The 16,081-nt window shown below is 49.2% G+C and overlaps 1 protein-coding gene across 4 annotated transcripts in view; it reads right to left on the bottom strand.

The window, feature by feature from the left end:
- Positions 1-16,081, bottom strand: part of Tbcd (tubulin folding cofactor D) — a 161,312-nt gene that overhangs the window by 12,308 nt on the left and 132,923 nt on the right. For all 4 annotated transcript variants that reach the window (XM_055592661.1, XM_055592658.1, XM_055592659.1 and 1 more), the window contains 9 exons: positions 15,104-15,166; positions 14,244-14,320; positions 12,872-12,953; positions 10,444-10,562; positions 8,543-8,634; positions 7,669-7,809; positions 1,374-1,457; positions 328-486; positions 116-254 (listed from right to left, as the gene is read on the bottom strand). In XM_055592661.1, the coding sequence (XP_055448636.1) occupies positions 116-254; positions 328-486; positions 1,374-1,457; positions 7,669-7,809; positions 8,543-8,634; positions 10,444-10,562; positions 12,872-12,953; positions 14,244-14,320; positions 15,104-15,166 (956 nt within the window). The remainder of the gene's footprint in view (positions 1-115; positions 255-327; positions 487-1,373; positions 1,458-7,668; positions 7,810-8,542; positions 8,635-10,443; positions 10,563-12,871; positions 12,954-14,243; positions 14,321-15,103; positions 15,167-16,081) is intronic.

The following is a 16,081-nucleotide window of genomic DNA, read 5'->3' as shown; positions in this document are numbered from 1 at the left end:
CTTACAGGCGCTGGGCTGGCGAGACAGTGAACATGTAAAGTGTACACGTCTGGGACAGAACCCTCTGCAAAGACTTCCCTGTATCCCCCGTTCTGCACAGCAGATGCCTCCTCACCGTAGACTCTGTCAAGCCACCCACAGACACGGCCAGCCCCAGCAGGACATGGTATCTGTAGGTAGGCAGTCCCAAGAGCTGGGTGATGAGAGGGAAGGCCTGGGAAGGCGCATTCCAGTTCACAGTGGCCACGTCAGACCTGAAAGAAAGTGACTTCCTCAAAGCCATGCTTGGAAGGACTGGGCTACAAGGGGATCCAGCTCTGACAGTACCTGGGAAACAGACTTTCCAGTTCTCTGCGGTGGGGAACATGGGGAACGGGAGGGCTGTCGAAGTGCAAGAGAGTCAGGAATACCCGGGCAGCATGAGCACGGAACCGATCAATCTTCTCACTTGCCTGCTGGGCAACGGAACACATGACACGCTCACAGCTGCAAACAGAGGGCGCATGTGTGAGGCCAGCCTGGGAATGTGTGCTCAGCTATTGTCAGCAGCTGCTGAAGCCACAGCAGGTTAGGGTTTTTATTGCTGGGATAAAACACCATGACCAAGAGCAACTTGGAAAGGAAGGGCTTATTTCAGCTCACAGTTCTTAGGCCACACTCTGTCACTAAAGGAAGTCAGGGCAAGAGTCAAGGCTGGAGGCAAAACTGAAGCAGAGGCCGCGGAGGAATGAATCCTTACTAGCTTGCTCTCCATGGCTTGCTTGGCCTACTTTAGAACTCAGGACTACCTTCCCAGGAATGGTACCTCCCTCACAACTCATTATAGGCCAATCTTATGGACTATTTTCTCAATTCCAAATAATCTATGGCAAATTGACATAAACTAACCAACACAGGGTGGGTGTGACTGCATCCTGTCCAGCCCAGCACCTCAGGAGCCACACAATAGGCACATGTGAAAGCTGAGGCACTCCTGGGGCAAGAGGGAGAAGCAACAGTGTTGCAGGTCCGTGAGGGAAGGAAGAGAGGCCGGGTTAAGACAGTATGGCAAACAGAAGATAGAACTTAGGGCCTCCCGCAGTCTGACTGAGGAGGCTGAAACCACAGGGGCTGGACAGAAGGAGGTTAGCCCATCCTGGAATGAACCGCAGCTACAGAACCCCACAACCTCACCCTCTGAAGCTGACTGTCAAATAGGCCAGGTCAAAGGAGGTCCTGGTACGGGTTGGGAAGTGTGTGTACCCTGACATGCAACAGGAGGAGGACCATGGCATGACCCATAGACTGTGGATGGTCAGGAACAGAAGTCAGAGAAGCTAGTCTGAGAAGGCATGGGGACTCCAGGGCAGCCCCACCTGGCCTCAGATACTCACATGTGGGCCTCAATCAGCAGTGGCTCCGTCTGTGCCAGTAAAAGTGTCAAGTCCATGAGACTGGTCATGGCAGCCTCACGGACCCTGTGGATAAGGAGGCATGAGAAGGTCAGTCTAGAACAAGGATTCCAAGCCCTGGTTCCACCAACCACACTCATTGGGTCTTATAAGCATAGACTCTACAAGCAGCCCATGAGGGGGAAACAAAACATTTGTCTTGAGACACTCACTGGCCACACACAAGCTTAGTTCCAGAAGACGCAAACACAGGGAAAGTTTCAGAGACTACAGAAATCCCATTTCAGTGTAAATATCAGAGAAGCCTAAGGCCAGCAGCTGGCAGTCTTTACTTAAATCCCTTGACTGGGGAACAAGGGATGTGCTGTCTCTCATACTGTCAAGCAAGAGGACCCCCCACCCCCACCCCACCATAAGAATTCATTCTTAACACCCGCAGACAGACTGGACAAGTCTCAGCAAAGCACACGTGTGCACACACCACCACGGCAGACACTTCCCACAGCCGCCGCCCACGTGAAGCTGGCCCCTGTAGTCTCTCTCCGTACAAGGCTGGCACTTCTGGTTCTCCCCAAACAGAGAGCAACCAACACTCTTATCCACCCTAGACATTCCCGCTCAACAGAACTGTCTGCCATTAGTTCTTATCAAAGAAAAAAATACTGCTCTAATTCCAGGGCAAAGGCAGCCATTTAAACTGGGATTCAGATGCATTCAACCAGAGTTAGGAAAAAGATGCAAACCCTCAGGCCTGAGGTCATCCCTGCATAATTAAACTCTCTATGGTCGAAACCAGGCTCCTGCTGTGAGGCCCTTCAAGGGGAGCTCACAGACAGAAGTGCAGGCTAGGGTCCCAGGGGACTCTCCAAAGTCAGATGAGGGCCACTGGACAGGGCAAGCCTGGGAAGGTGTGCTGCAGGGATACGGGGGTGCATCTCCGCAGTGGGCGCCGGCGATGTGGAGAGGGGGCTATAAAGCTAGGAAAACACTTGCACAAAGTGCCAAGGACAAAGGAGCGGTAGTTTGTGACTTGTGCTGAGGGGCACAGGTGCGCGTCTGGACAGTATGCCAGGGAACACAGGGAAGCCTGAAAAGCGCCAGGGTCTATAGGCACACAGACACAGCCTGGGGTGAGTGTGCGTCTTGTCTCACACTGCCGCCACCTCTCCAGCTGTGAGGCACAGATGCTCCGAACAACACGGCAGAAGCCAGCCATTGGAGAGGCTGCCTCTGCTGAACACAGGAATACGAAAAAGAACTGGGTCCTGAACCTCAGGAGCCCCTGCGTAAAAATCACACCACCGGTATGCTCAGTGATGCTAAGCGTAGTCCTGGGAGCAAGGGCAATTCAATGAGACCACTGTCACAAAGCCCAGTCCTCCCCACCGGGTCTGTTCAGACCTGGCGGACCCTCTCTGTAAAGCTCTTCCACTCTCAGTAGCCTGGTGATGAAAAGAGTACACTTCTGTGGTATTTGGCTGGCCATTACCACCATTCGCTAGAAGAAAACCATACAACACAAAGACCTGCAACTCAAGTACAACTTATGACATCCAGTGAAAGACTAAACAGTAAATGAGACCCAACAAACACCAAAAGTAACAGAAGCAACCAAAACACACTGACCAAATGTGCAGACTTTACAATAACTGTCTATGAGAACTATGAAGAATACAGAGAAAATAAATGAAAAAGTCTGAACTCAAAAACAACTGCAGCCTCTGAGAAGGGTCTAGATGCTGTTGAATTGAAGAGGGTCAAGGTGTGTGTGGCACTCATGTACCCAGGCTCATCATGCCATGCTGACTGCTGCCTTTCACAGGCACTACGGCTGGGTAGGCTGTTGGTTACTTCCATCCTTCGGAAGCTTGCATGGAGCCTTCTCTGTGAAAATTAGTCCTCAGGGAGAATGCCTTCAGGTCAGTTCCAGCTCAGAGGCCGCTGGGCCCTGTGTCTGAAACTCATGATGTCTGTAGCAACAGGGACTTACAAACTTCCAGCTCTCGGGGGCAATCAGGGGCAACAGCAATAGGCTGCAGTATTTTAGGACTCTTGATCAACCCCAACTAACAACTCAAGAGGTCTTCTCGTGAGTTGTTAGGGTTTAGTAGATGGTCTGTGGCTCTTGGAGGGAAAACTGTCAGCCCAAATGGGAAAGCTTTACTTAAACTGTATTTATTTATATGCCAACTTAGATGTATTACAGATTTTTTTATAATTCCATGTGACTGTTCAGACTCCTTACTGTTATTTTAACCCCCTCCTTCAGTGTGGGCAACTAACTTTTAGCCTGCTCAATAAGAAGGATCATGCCTTACCCGGGAAACCCAGCCAACTATCTGGGGTTTGTGCAGTCACAGATCTTGAAGGAGGACCTACAGTTGTCACTATACTAAACCAGCACAGCCCTAACTACATTCTAAACACTGGTCCTTACACACACATAGCGCATTCTCACCCCTCACCAAGGAGACTTCTCTCTGCAACAGAGACCTGCAGAGAAAATCACAACCAATCAAAATGTAGATGTGTGGAGCCTAGTCTCAACTGATACATGTGCACTACATCGGGAGGCTCCGAGCCTTGGGGATCCTGGCGGAAGAGGGGGCTCCGAGCCTTGGGGATCCTGGCGGAAGAGGAGGCTCCGAGCCTTGGGGATCCTGGCGGAAGAGGAGGCTCTGAGCCTTGGGGAGCCTTGGGGATCCTGGCGGAAGAGGAGGCTCTGAGCCTTGGGGAGCCTTGGGGATCCTGGCGGAAGAGGAGGCTCTGAGCCTTGGGGAGCCTTGGGGACCCTGGCGGAAGAGGAGGCCAAGAGACTGTGAGACCCAGAGGAATAAGGACTCCGCTGTGAAATTATGTCTCCTATAAAGGCTCACCACCTAAAGCTGAGCTGAACAAGGACAACAGACATGCTGATGTGCACTGGGTCAGCAAAGCCCTGAGGGCTCACTCCTATATGAAGAACTATAAGCAACTAAGGAATGCTGGGAAGGGGAGAAACACTGTCTGTCTGTCTCTCTCTCTCTTATCACACGCTCAAACACACACACACACACACACACACACACACATCTCCCTCACACCCTCTCTCGCTCACATACAAAAACACACACACACACAGTGCATTAACAGCAACTAATGAAAAGGGAGGCCATGAATTTGAAAGAGCAAGGAGAAGGGTATATGGGAGTTTGATGAGAGGAAAGAAAGAGGAGAAATAATTATAATCTCAAAAAATGAAAGAATTAAAAAAAAAAAAAAAAAAAAAACAGTGTCTGGATTCAGCCCATGCCTGCTCTTTGGTTGGTGGTTCATCTCTGTGAGCCCCCATGGGCCCAGGTTAGTCTACTCTGAAGGTCCCTGACCCCTGTTGCCCCCACAATCCTTCCTCCCACTCTTCTACAAAACTCCCTGAGCTCAGCCTATTGTTGGCTGTGGGTCTCTGCATCTGTTTTCATCAGTTGCCGGATGAAGCCCCTCAGAAGACAGTTATGCCAGGCTCCTGTCTGCGAGCATAGCAGAGTGTCATTAATAGTGGCAGGGGTTGGCTCTCCCCCGTAGAGGAGGTCTCAAGTTAGGCCAGTCATTGGTGTGCCATTCCCTCAATCTCTGCTCCATCTTAATCCCTACACTTCTTGGAGACAGGGCAAATTTTAGGTTGGAGGCTTTATGGGTGGGTTGGTGTCCCCCTCCCTCCACTGAGGTGGCAACTCTTTAAACTTAAACTCAGCTGGGTGTTTCAGCTAGGGTCACCCCTATAGACTGCCAGGGGTCTCCCCTGTTCCAGAGATGCCTCCCCCGCTAGGGACTCTCCCCCCTGACCCAAAGAGCAAGCATGGGCTGAACTGAGAGCCCTTACAAATATGCAGCACCATATGGTCAACATATAGGTCCCCTAACAATGGGAGCGGGAGCTGTCTCTGACTCTGTTGTCTGCCTCTGGATCCATTCCCCTAGCTGGGCTGCCTTGTCAGGCCTCCATAGGAGAAGATACACTTAGTCCTACTTCAAATTGAAGTGCCAGGGCAGATTGGTAACCTTTGGGGGCTGCCCCTTCTCTAAGAAGGAGGAGGGGGAGATAGAGGGAGAAGTGTGTGAGGGTAGGACTAGGAGGAGACAGGGAGGGGGCTGGGATCAGGCTGTGAAGTGATTAAACAAACAAACAAATATAAAATATTGTTAGAAAGGAAAAAAACAAAACCGTGTTTGGGACTGCACCATTCAATACCAGTAATTCTGCACTGACTCGTGAGTAACAGAATCCTGGAGGCCCACCTCTGCAGATGGAGCTAACACAGAAGTACCACAGAGGATCAGGTCCTGAGGACCAGGCCTGAGGAAGAAGCCCCATCACTAGTCCTTCTGCTCTGCTCTGTGTCTCCGTGCCAGACAGACTGCAAAGAAGCACACTGTTGTGCAGCTGTTGACTCCAAACTGAAATTGCTCTGGAAAGGGGGGGAGGGTGGATAAGACTCAGGAAGCTATCAAAATTTATAAGGCTCAGGAAGCTAATGAAACTTAGGAAGCTCAGAATATTACAGGATTCCTAAGGCTTCCGCCCCAAGATTACAAAAGCAGTAAAAAAAAAAAAAAAAAAAAGCCAGGGAGAAGACTCTTCAGTCGGCAGGGCTGCCCACAAGCAGAAGTCTCCAGAGCTGTCAATCCTGCTGGGAGTGCTTCTCAGTGACACGGCTGCCTTTGAGTCGTCCATGTAAGTGACTCCTTCCTGTCCCCTATGAGCAAGTCCAACAACCCACTAAGCTAGACTTTGGTAGACTTGTTCCTTGGCCTGTCTTCAGTGCCCTATACTGGGTAAATATGTTTGTTAACCTCTTCCACAGAAAACGTACTCAACACTCACCATTTCAGTCTTGAACTGCAAGAAGGAATCCAGGTCAGCCAGCCCTCCTGGGAACTCGGGGGCCTCATAGAAGAAGCCTAGGACCTGCCAGTGTCTATCACAGGCCGAGTGACCAGCACATGTAGGCCAGTCTCAAATGCCAGCTTAGGCTGCTGCCTGCGGGTAAGCCTGGGGCACGTTCTGGAAGGGTCTGAACCACAAAACATGTCCAGGGCACTCCAGCCCACATGACCTGCCACAACCCTTCTCAAGGAGAAAGACAACCAGGCTCAAGCAAGACAAGACCGCCACTGCCAATGAGGAGCACTTGAGGTCAGAGCAAAGGAGCTGTTCCTCGGGAGCATCTTGCTAAGAGACAGACGCTAAGGAAGGCAGGCAGGTGGGGATGTCTTTCAGCTGTGGAGTCACACTGCAGCTGTGCCAGGGGAGATCTTGGCAAGGCGAGAAAGGGCCATGCAGACCCTCAAAGCCTCCCTCCTCCAGGCTCTGATGCAACATGGAGGCCTTTCCTGTGTCTCTGTCTCTAAGCAAAGATTCAGACACCTCAATGCACAGCAGCTGGCGGACCTGGAGGGAGCCGTCCTAGGGAGAAGGAAGATGTTCACAATGAAGGAGAAGACAGGAAATGCCAACAAACAGGAACTGGAAAGACCCAGTGCAAACTCAAATTAATGGCCAATGTTACATGAAATTAAAACTATCAAAGGAGCTTAATGGTAGAAAATAAATAAAGGATGAGTCGGTGAGCAGAGCATAGGCTAATAGCATTTACACAACCAAGGAAGGGCAACAATGACAAAAAGTTGTTCAAAATGAAGAGACCTTCAGGACCTGTTTGACATGTGACAAGCGCTTGAGTTTCTGGAGTGTGAAGTCATGGGGGAATCTTCAAAATGATCTGTGAGGTGGGGTAACCCGAGAGGCAATGGGATGTGAGAAGAACAACTGGCCGAGCGCCCAGAATGAGAGGAAGGGAAAATGAAGAGGCAGGAAGAACATGTTACAATACAGAGTCTGGAACATCCTATACAAGGGATAACATGCTATCTCCATGATTTGACCACAATCAAGACAGCATCTTCTCTAAGCTTCTGAACTCAGCACAGCATTGCCCACAGCGTGAGGCGACGCACACAACAGCAGCAGTAGCCTTGCTTTCTCTCTTACAAGGCGTTTCTACAACCTGGGCAAGAGCTTGCCCTACAGGTGGAGGAAGGAAAAACAGTGAGGCAGACTGAAAGGACTATGGATGCCTGAACAACAGAACAGGAAAGCACAAGCTCATTGCTGCTCACCTGAGACATCAGGTAGCTCCTCAGTTTCTACAATGACTTCATGCCTACTGTTTCAATGCCCTTTCTTAGCTCAGAACATTCAGGGACAGCAAGGGAGTCATACTACAAACACTGTCCATACCAGGCTCCCACATCCCCTCTGCTGTCTGTGGTGTAATCGCTCATGCAGTTCAGCAATGCCGCATAAACCTCAGAAACGTTCTCTTTGCACATGACTTCATCTGGAGGTCCCTCTGCTTTCACACCAACCGTCTGGCAAATCCTGCAATTGAAATATGCATGGCTGTGAGCTCATCCTTCACATTACACTGGCCTGAAGTGTCTTGCTGAGGGGAACACTCAGCATGGCATGGGACTCTCAGGGGCAGACGTAGGGGCCCAGAGCACCCTTCCCACTGCAGGTGGAGAAGTCACCTTCACCGCCCCACAGTCTGCCAGGTAGCTGGCTTGTTCTGTCTTCCACCCTGATAAAAGGTTAATCCTGCTGCGAGAAGTAAGAGGAGTGAAAGGTCTTACAGGACCACGGGGAGCTAGAAGAGGCAGACAGAGCCCTACACACTGCATCTACAAACAGAAGCCACCAAGACACAAGATCCAGGCATTGCTCCCTTTGCCAGCCTCAAGTTGAGGCACAATCCACAATTCTTCATCATTTTATTTATTCATTTAGCAGTCCTGGGGATAAAACCCATAGCCTGTACAAGCTACAGCTAAATAAGCACTCTGCCACTGTGCTGCTCCAAGGCCCACATGATGGTTTAGTTTGTATTTGGTTTCAGATAAGGCCTCAGTGTTGCCAGGGCTAGCCTCAAACTACTGTTCCTCGGTTTCTGAGGTGGCTTTCAGATGAAGACACAAATGTTTGTTGGTAAGGTTCTGAAAGGAAAAGATAAAGCGAGAAGTAATGAAACACCTCTGCACTTCTGCTCTGTGCTGTCCTGACAGATAATCCAGGTGGTGCCTGTCGATGCCCACCTGCCAGGCCAGAGGCTCACCTTGAGATCGCCTTCAAACTGTCTCTCCTGGCCTCAGCAAAGCTCACATCCTTGGGAGTAGTAGAGGTGACTGTCCTCAGACCTGAGAGAACCTGAGGGCAAGAGGGTCCCAAAAAGGAGTATCAGCTACAAAGTAAACACATTTTTTAGATAGTCTCAGTAAGTACCCCAGTCTGGCCTTGAACTTGAGAACCCTCCTGTCTCACGATGGTACACAGTGTTTCGTGTGTACCACCAGGTGTGGCTCTCAACACACTTCTGTTTCAGACAGAGATGTGGCTCTGTAGGATACAGTACCATGGTGGATTTTGCTAGGCAGCTTACAGGAGCCACCTCCCGCATAAGACAACATGCCCTGATTCGTCTCTGGAAGGAGATATGAAGGGGATCATCCCACAGCCTTCCCCTCTGCGGCACTGAACCCCCACAACTGCTATCGGCCTGGCCTCATCCCTACAAGATCTTTCCATCTTGGACAGGGGACAGTTGGGATTCTGCTCCCAGCAACAAATGAGCAACAATACTTACATCCCGGCCTTGTTTGTGTGTGTATATAAAATCAAATATGCTGTGCCTGTATGAGGCTGTGAGAGAACAGTGCTGTGGAACTGGTCCTCCCTACCTTTACACAGGTTCTAGGGGTCAAACTTGGATCACCAGGCTTGCCCGGCAAGTGATTTTCTTTACTGAGCCACCTTTTAGGCCCAGGGCGATTACTTCTTGAACTGACAGTTCAATTCTAAAATCTATTTCATTTTTATCCACATTTCAAGTGGATAAACCCCAGGGCGAACTCAGTCATTACAACAGCTACATTAGGCTTTGTACAAGGGTAAAGAGGCCTGCTCAGAACGCCATCAAAGCACCAGCACACAGAAGCCTATGTGGAGAGTTTGTCCTTTTGCATCCCAGCTGTGTGGCAGGGGGACAGACAGTAGCAAGGAGACCTTGGGGGTGAGTTGGCAGCACCAAGCCAGGTGTTTCGATTCAGAGGGGAAAAAAAAGTGCATGAGCTTAATGGACTAGGTAAGTGGGGAAAGGGGAAAGTCTCCAGAGCCAGGCAGGAAGAATGCCCAGAGCTCAGACAAGGAAGTGATGTAGGATGCTGAGAAGGACAGACCACATCAAAGAGCAGGCCAATCTCAGAGCAGATGAAACAGTGTGAGAAAATGGTACTGAGGGAGGCAGAGGCCTCGTTTGTCACCTGGGGTGAAAACTTAAGATATAAGCCTCTCAGCTCAGCTGCTTTCAATGCCGGATCCGGCAGAGGAAATATCTCTCTTGGCCTTTCCAGATCACAAGGGGCTGGATGAGAAGTCTGTTAAGGCTGAGAGGCCCACTTGGCCCCTAATAGGACAGAGTACAGACCACCCTGCTCTGTCCAGGTTGCCACTGCCTTAATAGGGTAAGAGTGCCCCAAAAGAAAGCAAAACAATAATATATGATATACTCGGAAGCACAGGCAGAGCCCACAGGTCCCCAGGCTGAGCCATGGGGCTGGCAGCCTCTGCCTGTGCCCAGCCTAACCTCCCACCATGACTACAAACAAGGCAGGACACAAGGTACCTAAGGTACAAAGAATTTCATAAGGAATCTTAGCTCTACAACTTGATTATTAGGGAAATAAACTGAGACGGCTACAAGAATAGAAGACACATTCAGGGCACAGCTACTGCATACAGGCGACTATTTCCTCATCCTGGCAGCCTCGGCACCTTCCCACCCTACAGGCTCAAGCACAGCTGCCTCACATGTCTGCAAGAGCAGGTTAGCCCACACGCTGGAGTCCAGGCCCAGCAGCCACTGCCTTACATGGCCACACATGCTACTGCCTGGAGTTCCTTCCCACCCAGAGGTGTGCAGATCAGGCAGCAGCCCTGTGGTGCTATCAGCACCCCTACCTGCTGCAGATGACCCCGAAGAAGGAAACCTGGGAGGGCGCCCAAGGCTGAGGAAAAGCCACAGCGGGTCATCTCCTCTGGGCTCTGGAGCTCAGCCAGGTACTGTGGAATCAGCTCCCCTGAAAAGAAAGAAATGTTTAGAAGTGGCCCCTGGCCAGTGGTACCCCTTAGGAACAATTCGGATGCACCAGGCAAGCCAGGACAACTCTCTCATGCAGACATAACTTCAAAGTAATACACAACATGCAAGAAAAATTGTAAGGGGAACAAGGACTATTTCTAACAGGAACTCAATGACTGGCTCTTTGGCCTCCCCACCCCCCAAGGGAGGAGCAGTCCTGTTAGGCCACAGAGGAGAGCTTTGCAGCCCGTCCTGAAGATACCTGATAAAACAGGATCAGATGAATGGGGAGGAGGTCCCCCCTATCAGTGGACCTGGCAAGGGGCACGGTGGAGATGAGGGAGGGAGGGACTGGGAGGGAATGAGGGATCGGGACACAGCTGGGATACAGAGTTAATAAAATGTAACTGATAAGAAAAAAATAAAATTAAAAAAAAAAAAAGAAAAATTGTAGATGGTGGTTTTAAAGTTTCCTTAGGTTTTGTTTGTCTGGGCCAAAGTCTCTCCATTTAAACCAAACTGATCTTGAACACACAATGCTCTGTCCTCCCCAAGGGCACAAAGCTTTGATAGCTCGGCTGGGTTATAGACAGGCACCACAAAACCCGGCTTTCAGAAGGAATTTTAACTACCTGGCTTCATCACTAGAGAAATAAATTGAGATGGTTATAAGACTAGCAGACACAATCAGAACTCTCGCCTTCACTTACTAAGAACATAAATGTTTATGATAAACACAGCATGCTGATAATACTAGGAAAGGAGTAAATACAGTTCCGAGCTGATGGCAATGCTTTGGGACTGTGACTGAGCAATTCTGAGGCAAAAAGAGGAGCAGAGCACCAGGCTGGTCCAGCACACAGGGCCATGGATGTAGTCACAGGAACAAAGATCTCAAAAGAGAAAGAGAAACTGAGAAACTGGTGGCTCAGAGCAGGGTGAGGGGAGAATTCCGAAACATGCAGCCAGTTCCATTCTTCTACAAGGAAGCTCAGCAAGCTGCAGGTCGCCAGACACCGAGTCCTGCCAGTCAGACTTTGGCCATCACTGGCTGCTTGAACCAATTCACAGAGAAACCATGGAAATACATTCTATCCATCCTCAGATGTAGGGTCAGAAAAGTATAACACTCAATTCAGACATTTCAGGCTAAGTTCACTTCAGCAGCCATGTGGGGGAAAAATCCTCTTTTTAGTCTACCTACTCAGTACACCAGTGGTTATTTGGGGATACCATTTCTTTTTAAACAGACATGCATGACATGGCACTTTCTGTTTGAGAAGGACAATGAGGCATTGTTGCTCTTCTCTTAAAAGACAGACTACCTAAAATGTTACTATCTCTGCACAGAATTGCCTACGGTTAAGGAATACTGTAAAAATTACTAGTTTAAAGTCTGTCATTGACTCACCACCATCTAACTCCACTTCCAGAGGGGCTGACACCCTCTCCTGGCCCCTGTGGGCATCACACACACAAAGGGATAGAGACATACATGCAGGCAAGACACCTGTAAAATAAAAAGTTGGGTTTTTTTGTTTTTTAAAGAAAAAGTCTGCTAGGGAGCTGGGAAGATGGCTCAGTCAGTACAGTGCTTGCTGTTTAAGCATGAGGATGTGGGTTTGAATCCCCAACAACCACATAAAAAAGCCAGGGATGGTGGAATATGCCTATAATACCAGCACTGGAGAGCATCTCTGGGAGCCATTGGCCAGCAATAAATGGTGAGCCTCAAGTTCAGTGAAAGACTTAACTCAAAAAAGGAAAGAAAAAAAAAAAAGAAAGAGTGAAAACGAACTAAGAAGACCCACCCCCACACGAATAGCAGCTTCTGTGTACACGCATGAACAAACTGATGGACACACAATACACGGACGGCACCTGCTGGAAGGTGAACTTCCAGTTAATTTTATATTTTTGTAAAGTCACAATAGTAGATGCAGACTCCTGGACTAGCGGCGGCTTTCATGCAGGGTCTCTCGGAAGTCATACCCTGGTAAAGCTCCCTGATCGGAGATGAAGATGCTCCCTGAGGCACCTATGCTGTCCATATGAATCCAAGAGTGCGTACTGAACCCCAGCAGCTCAGGAGGAGCTATGTGAAGGCCACTGTGTGACTGAGACCCCCCCCCCTCTTCCTATAGCCCAGTTGCCTGGCACGAGCTGGGTAGGCCCTGAGAGATCAATTCCAGAAAGGTGATCAGACAGGGTTGCCTCTATGGCCAACTCAGCCCATGCCTCCTGGGCTTCACAGCTTCTGTCTCTACTATGGATCCCGGCTTAAGGCCCAGCATACAGCTCACTTACTCCTGATGGCACAGTCTGTCTCTCCAGGCTCCTCCATGTAGTATTCACTGCAGAGGGCGGCCAGGGCAGAAACAGCCACCTCCTAGAACAAAAGCGGACATGAATGAAAAAAGGGTCTGTCTGAGAAGACCTCAGCTACAAATGCAAAAGTCACGGCAATAGGGCACAGTGAGTATGTTAAAAAAAAAAAAAATCAAAGTATGTCATTGCCACACTCTGGCTTCTCTTATAAGTGCATCAGCCTTTGTCAAATGTGTCAATCATGTTAAATTCTCTGTACTAGTAAACCTAACGTGAGAATGCTGTACTTCTTCCATAAAGCACAATTTCTGTGTATTCTCAGACGGCACAATTAAGATACGACAAAACAGGTTCCCTTCCCAGCAGGAACAATTTGGGAATGGAGTGTATTGTTTGTGGACAAGGGCTCAAGACAGCACTGGTGGAACCTGGCTTAGAGAATAGGAGGGGCCACTGGCATCTCCCAGGAGGGTACGCAGAACAGACAGAGCTGGAGTCAGTGTCAGTCCAGTGATCTTGATGCAGGACAGATGGCGCAGTGTTGCTCAGCTCGGGGGATGGCATGACAACTCCTTGGATTCCTGCCTCCACAGCCTACATCCTGAGTCCAACTCAATTCAAGCCTTCCGTTCAACCCCTCCCCAAACCAAGGAGAAAGGAACTGAGGAGGGATAGGGTGGAGACCAGCATGGGGAGGTTCCTGAGCACACCACAGGGATGCCACATGTACTAACCAGGCAGCAAAGAGCATCATAACTGTGGCTGCTGAGACATGATGATGGATAGTGTTTTAAAAGAAAATTCTGAGCATCAAGCACGTGGCCTCCAAATCCACCCAGGAAGAAGGAAAACAGGTTGTCAGGGGCTCCTGGAGGCATGAGTGGGCTTCCTCACCTGGCACATCACTGCCTTTCCAAAACATCAACAATCACAGCTTACTGCCCAAAAAGATGTGTTACATATCATAACTCTGGTCTTCCAAGGCCACCTGACTGCAAAACATGAGCGTAAGCTCTAGCATCTAGTTGTTCAAGAGTGCCTCCTTTGTGTTTTTCTCATCTTCATATGAACAGTTTCCAAATCTAACAGACAGCTCACCAGAATTCAGGCATGACCTAAACAAACCATTACTGTCAAAATAGAGAAAAAGACTTTGGTCAAGACAAAGTGTAGTGAGAAAGAGTAAAACTGCTGGCTACCAATGGTCATTCTAGGCTACCAGTGTGAATCACGCAGGCCCAGTCAGTGATGGTGCTCCAGACACGTTAGTCACAAAAGGGCTGCTGAGATAGACACTTTAGGCAGCATTGGTGTCACTCTACACAGGGGAAAGAAATCTCGCTGAGCATACCTTGATCTGCTGTCTGGAATGGCTTGAAACAAGGTGAAGACTCCTCAGAGTGTCATTGATCAGCCACTGCCAACCATCTGCCAGAAGAGTAAAAATACAGCCTCCTCAGAGTACTCAGCTGACACTGAAGACACAAACATCTTCTGCTTAGTCTTACAGCAGATGGTGACCTCTGCATCCCAGAGAAATATTCTTCAGACTGCACAAAAGCCCAAGGGCCCAAGTTCTAGGAGGAAGCCCAAGTCAGGCTGATAAAAGTCAGTTCCCCAGCACCCTGCTGCCACCACTGTGAGGAAAACACCCTTCCCTGTAAACCAAAGACTTTCACATCATGTTGGGGAATGCTCTGCTTGTTGCAAGCTTCAGGTGATCCTTTTCTATCTCTGCCTCAGACAATCTCTCCTGGTCCTTGATAATTTACACCCAACTTCAACTCAGCTACATCCAATAAATGAGTTGGAGACACACTCAGTCTGTTCAGCTTAATAAAATTAGTAACTTCAGATTAGGGTAGGGCAAGCCTGAAGAGAACTGCCCTCTGTATAGCAATAAGGACCACTTAAGTACCTGGTCATCTAGACCTTCATCTATGTAAAGGACGAATGTCCAGGACTGGGTACAGTGGTGACAGGCAGAGGCACAGCTAATAGAGCTAATGAAGGACCCCAGAAGGACTCCCTGCCCTTCTTTCTGGAAGAGGTGGCAGAAGTCTGCAGCAATTTCAAGACAAACTATACCAATGCTGTGACCCTTTCAACTATAATCCTTCATCCAACCACACTGGCAGGTTCATCTCTTAGTTTGTAATTTGAGTAACAGTGTAAGGAAATATTATTTGTGTTGTTGAGGAAAGCACTTACCAATAACGGTGTCACCTTTAAAGGGCATTCTGGAAAGTGACAAATTCTCTATTAAGACGCACACTGTGGAAAAAGGAAAAAAAAAAAACAAAACCCAAAACATTATTTTCCAAAAGCCTCTCTTATAGCTGACCTCACTATATCTCAAACAGTGCATAACCATCACCTAACTTTCCCACCCACCTTTCAGGTTGGCCAGGCCATAAGCAAGTCCAGGAGATCTCCCCAGATAGACACCAGGAAGAAGAAACTCCAGACCTATCTTGGACACAGAAGCTTGAGGAGCCCCCTTAAAGAACCTGTGTGAACCCAGAGACCCGAATAAGGTTAAGGGCACTTTTCATGACTGAGGGACAGCTCCGTGGCAGAACTGTCCCTTAGCCCAGCATGAGCCCTGGGGTTTCTAGAGAAGCTTCCAAGGGAGAAAAGACCCACCCTGAGTGGAAGTGGCACCATTCCATGGTTTTCTCTCCAGGACCACAGAAAACAGGGCATTAATGTCCATCTCTCTGTCCTTCCTAACTGTACATGCTACACAAACAGCTCCTCACACTCCTGCAGCCACAACTACAGCTGCCCTCGCTGCCTCCCTTTCCCGCCATGATGGGTCTGTTCCCTTAACCAGTGAGCCAAAATAAGCCTCTCCGTCCTTATACTATTGTTTTTCCTGATGTTTTGTACTAGCAACAAAATCGGTAGCTGATCCAGGGCCCTGAGTTCAGTCAGTCTCACAAAAGGACAACCACAACAAAACAAACATTATTACCTACAAAGGAAACAATGGCTGTCCTGGATCCCTAATACATATTCCCCAAAGAACAAAGTCTCAATTGGCTGCACAGTCAGAGGGCTTGGGTGAACGCCTAGAGGCACACAGCATAGGCCAGGTGAGCACCTGGGTCTGTAGCAGGTTCTGTAAGTGTTAAGGAAGGTGGCCTCAAGTCCACAGGTGTAAGGGAGGTGAGCACCTGGGTCTGT

The sequence above is a fragment of the Psammomys obesus genome, unplaced genomic scaffold (genome assembly GCF_907164565.1).
Source record: "Psammomys obesus unplaced genomic scaffold, mPsaObe1.curated_primary_1811, whole genome shotgun sequence".
Lineage (NCBI taxonomy): Eukaryota > Metazoa > Chordata > Mammalia > Rodentia > Muridae > Psammomys > Psammomys obesus.
The sequence above is the reverse complement of the archived record's forward strand: the minus strand, read 5'-3'. Positions and strand labels throughout refer to the sequence as shown.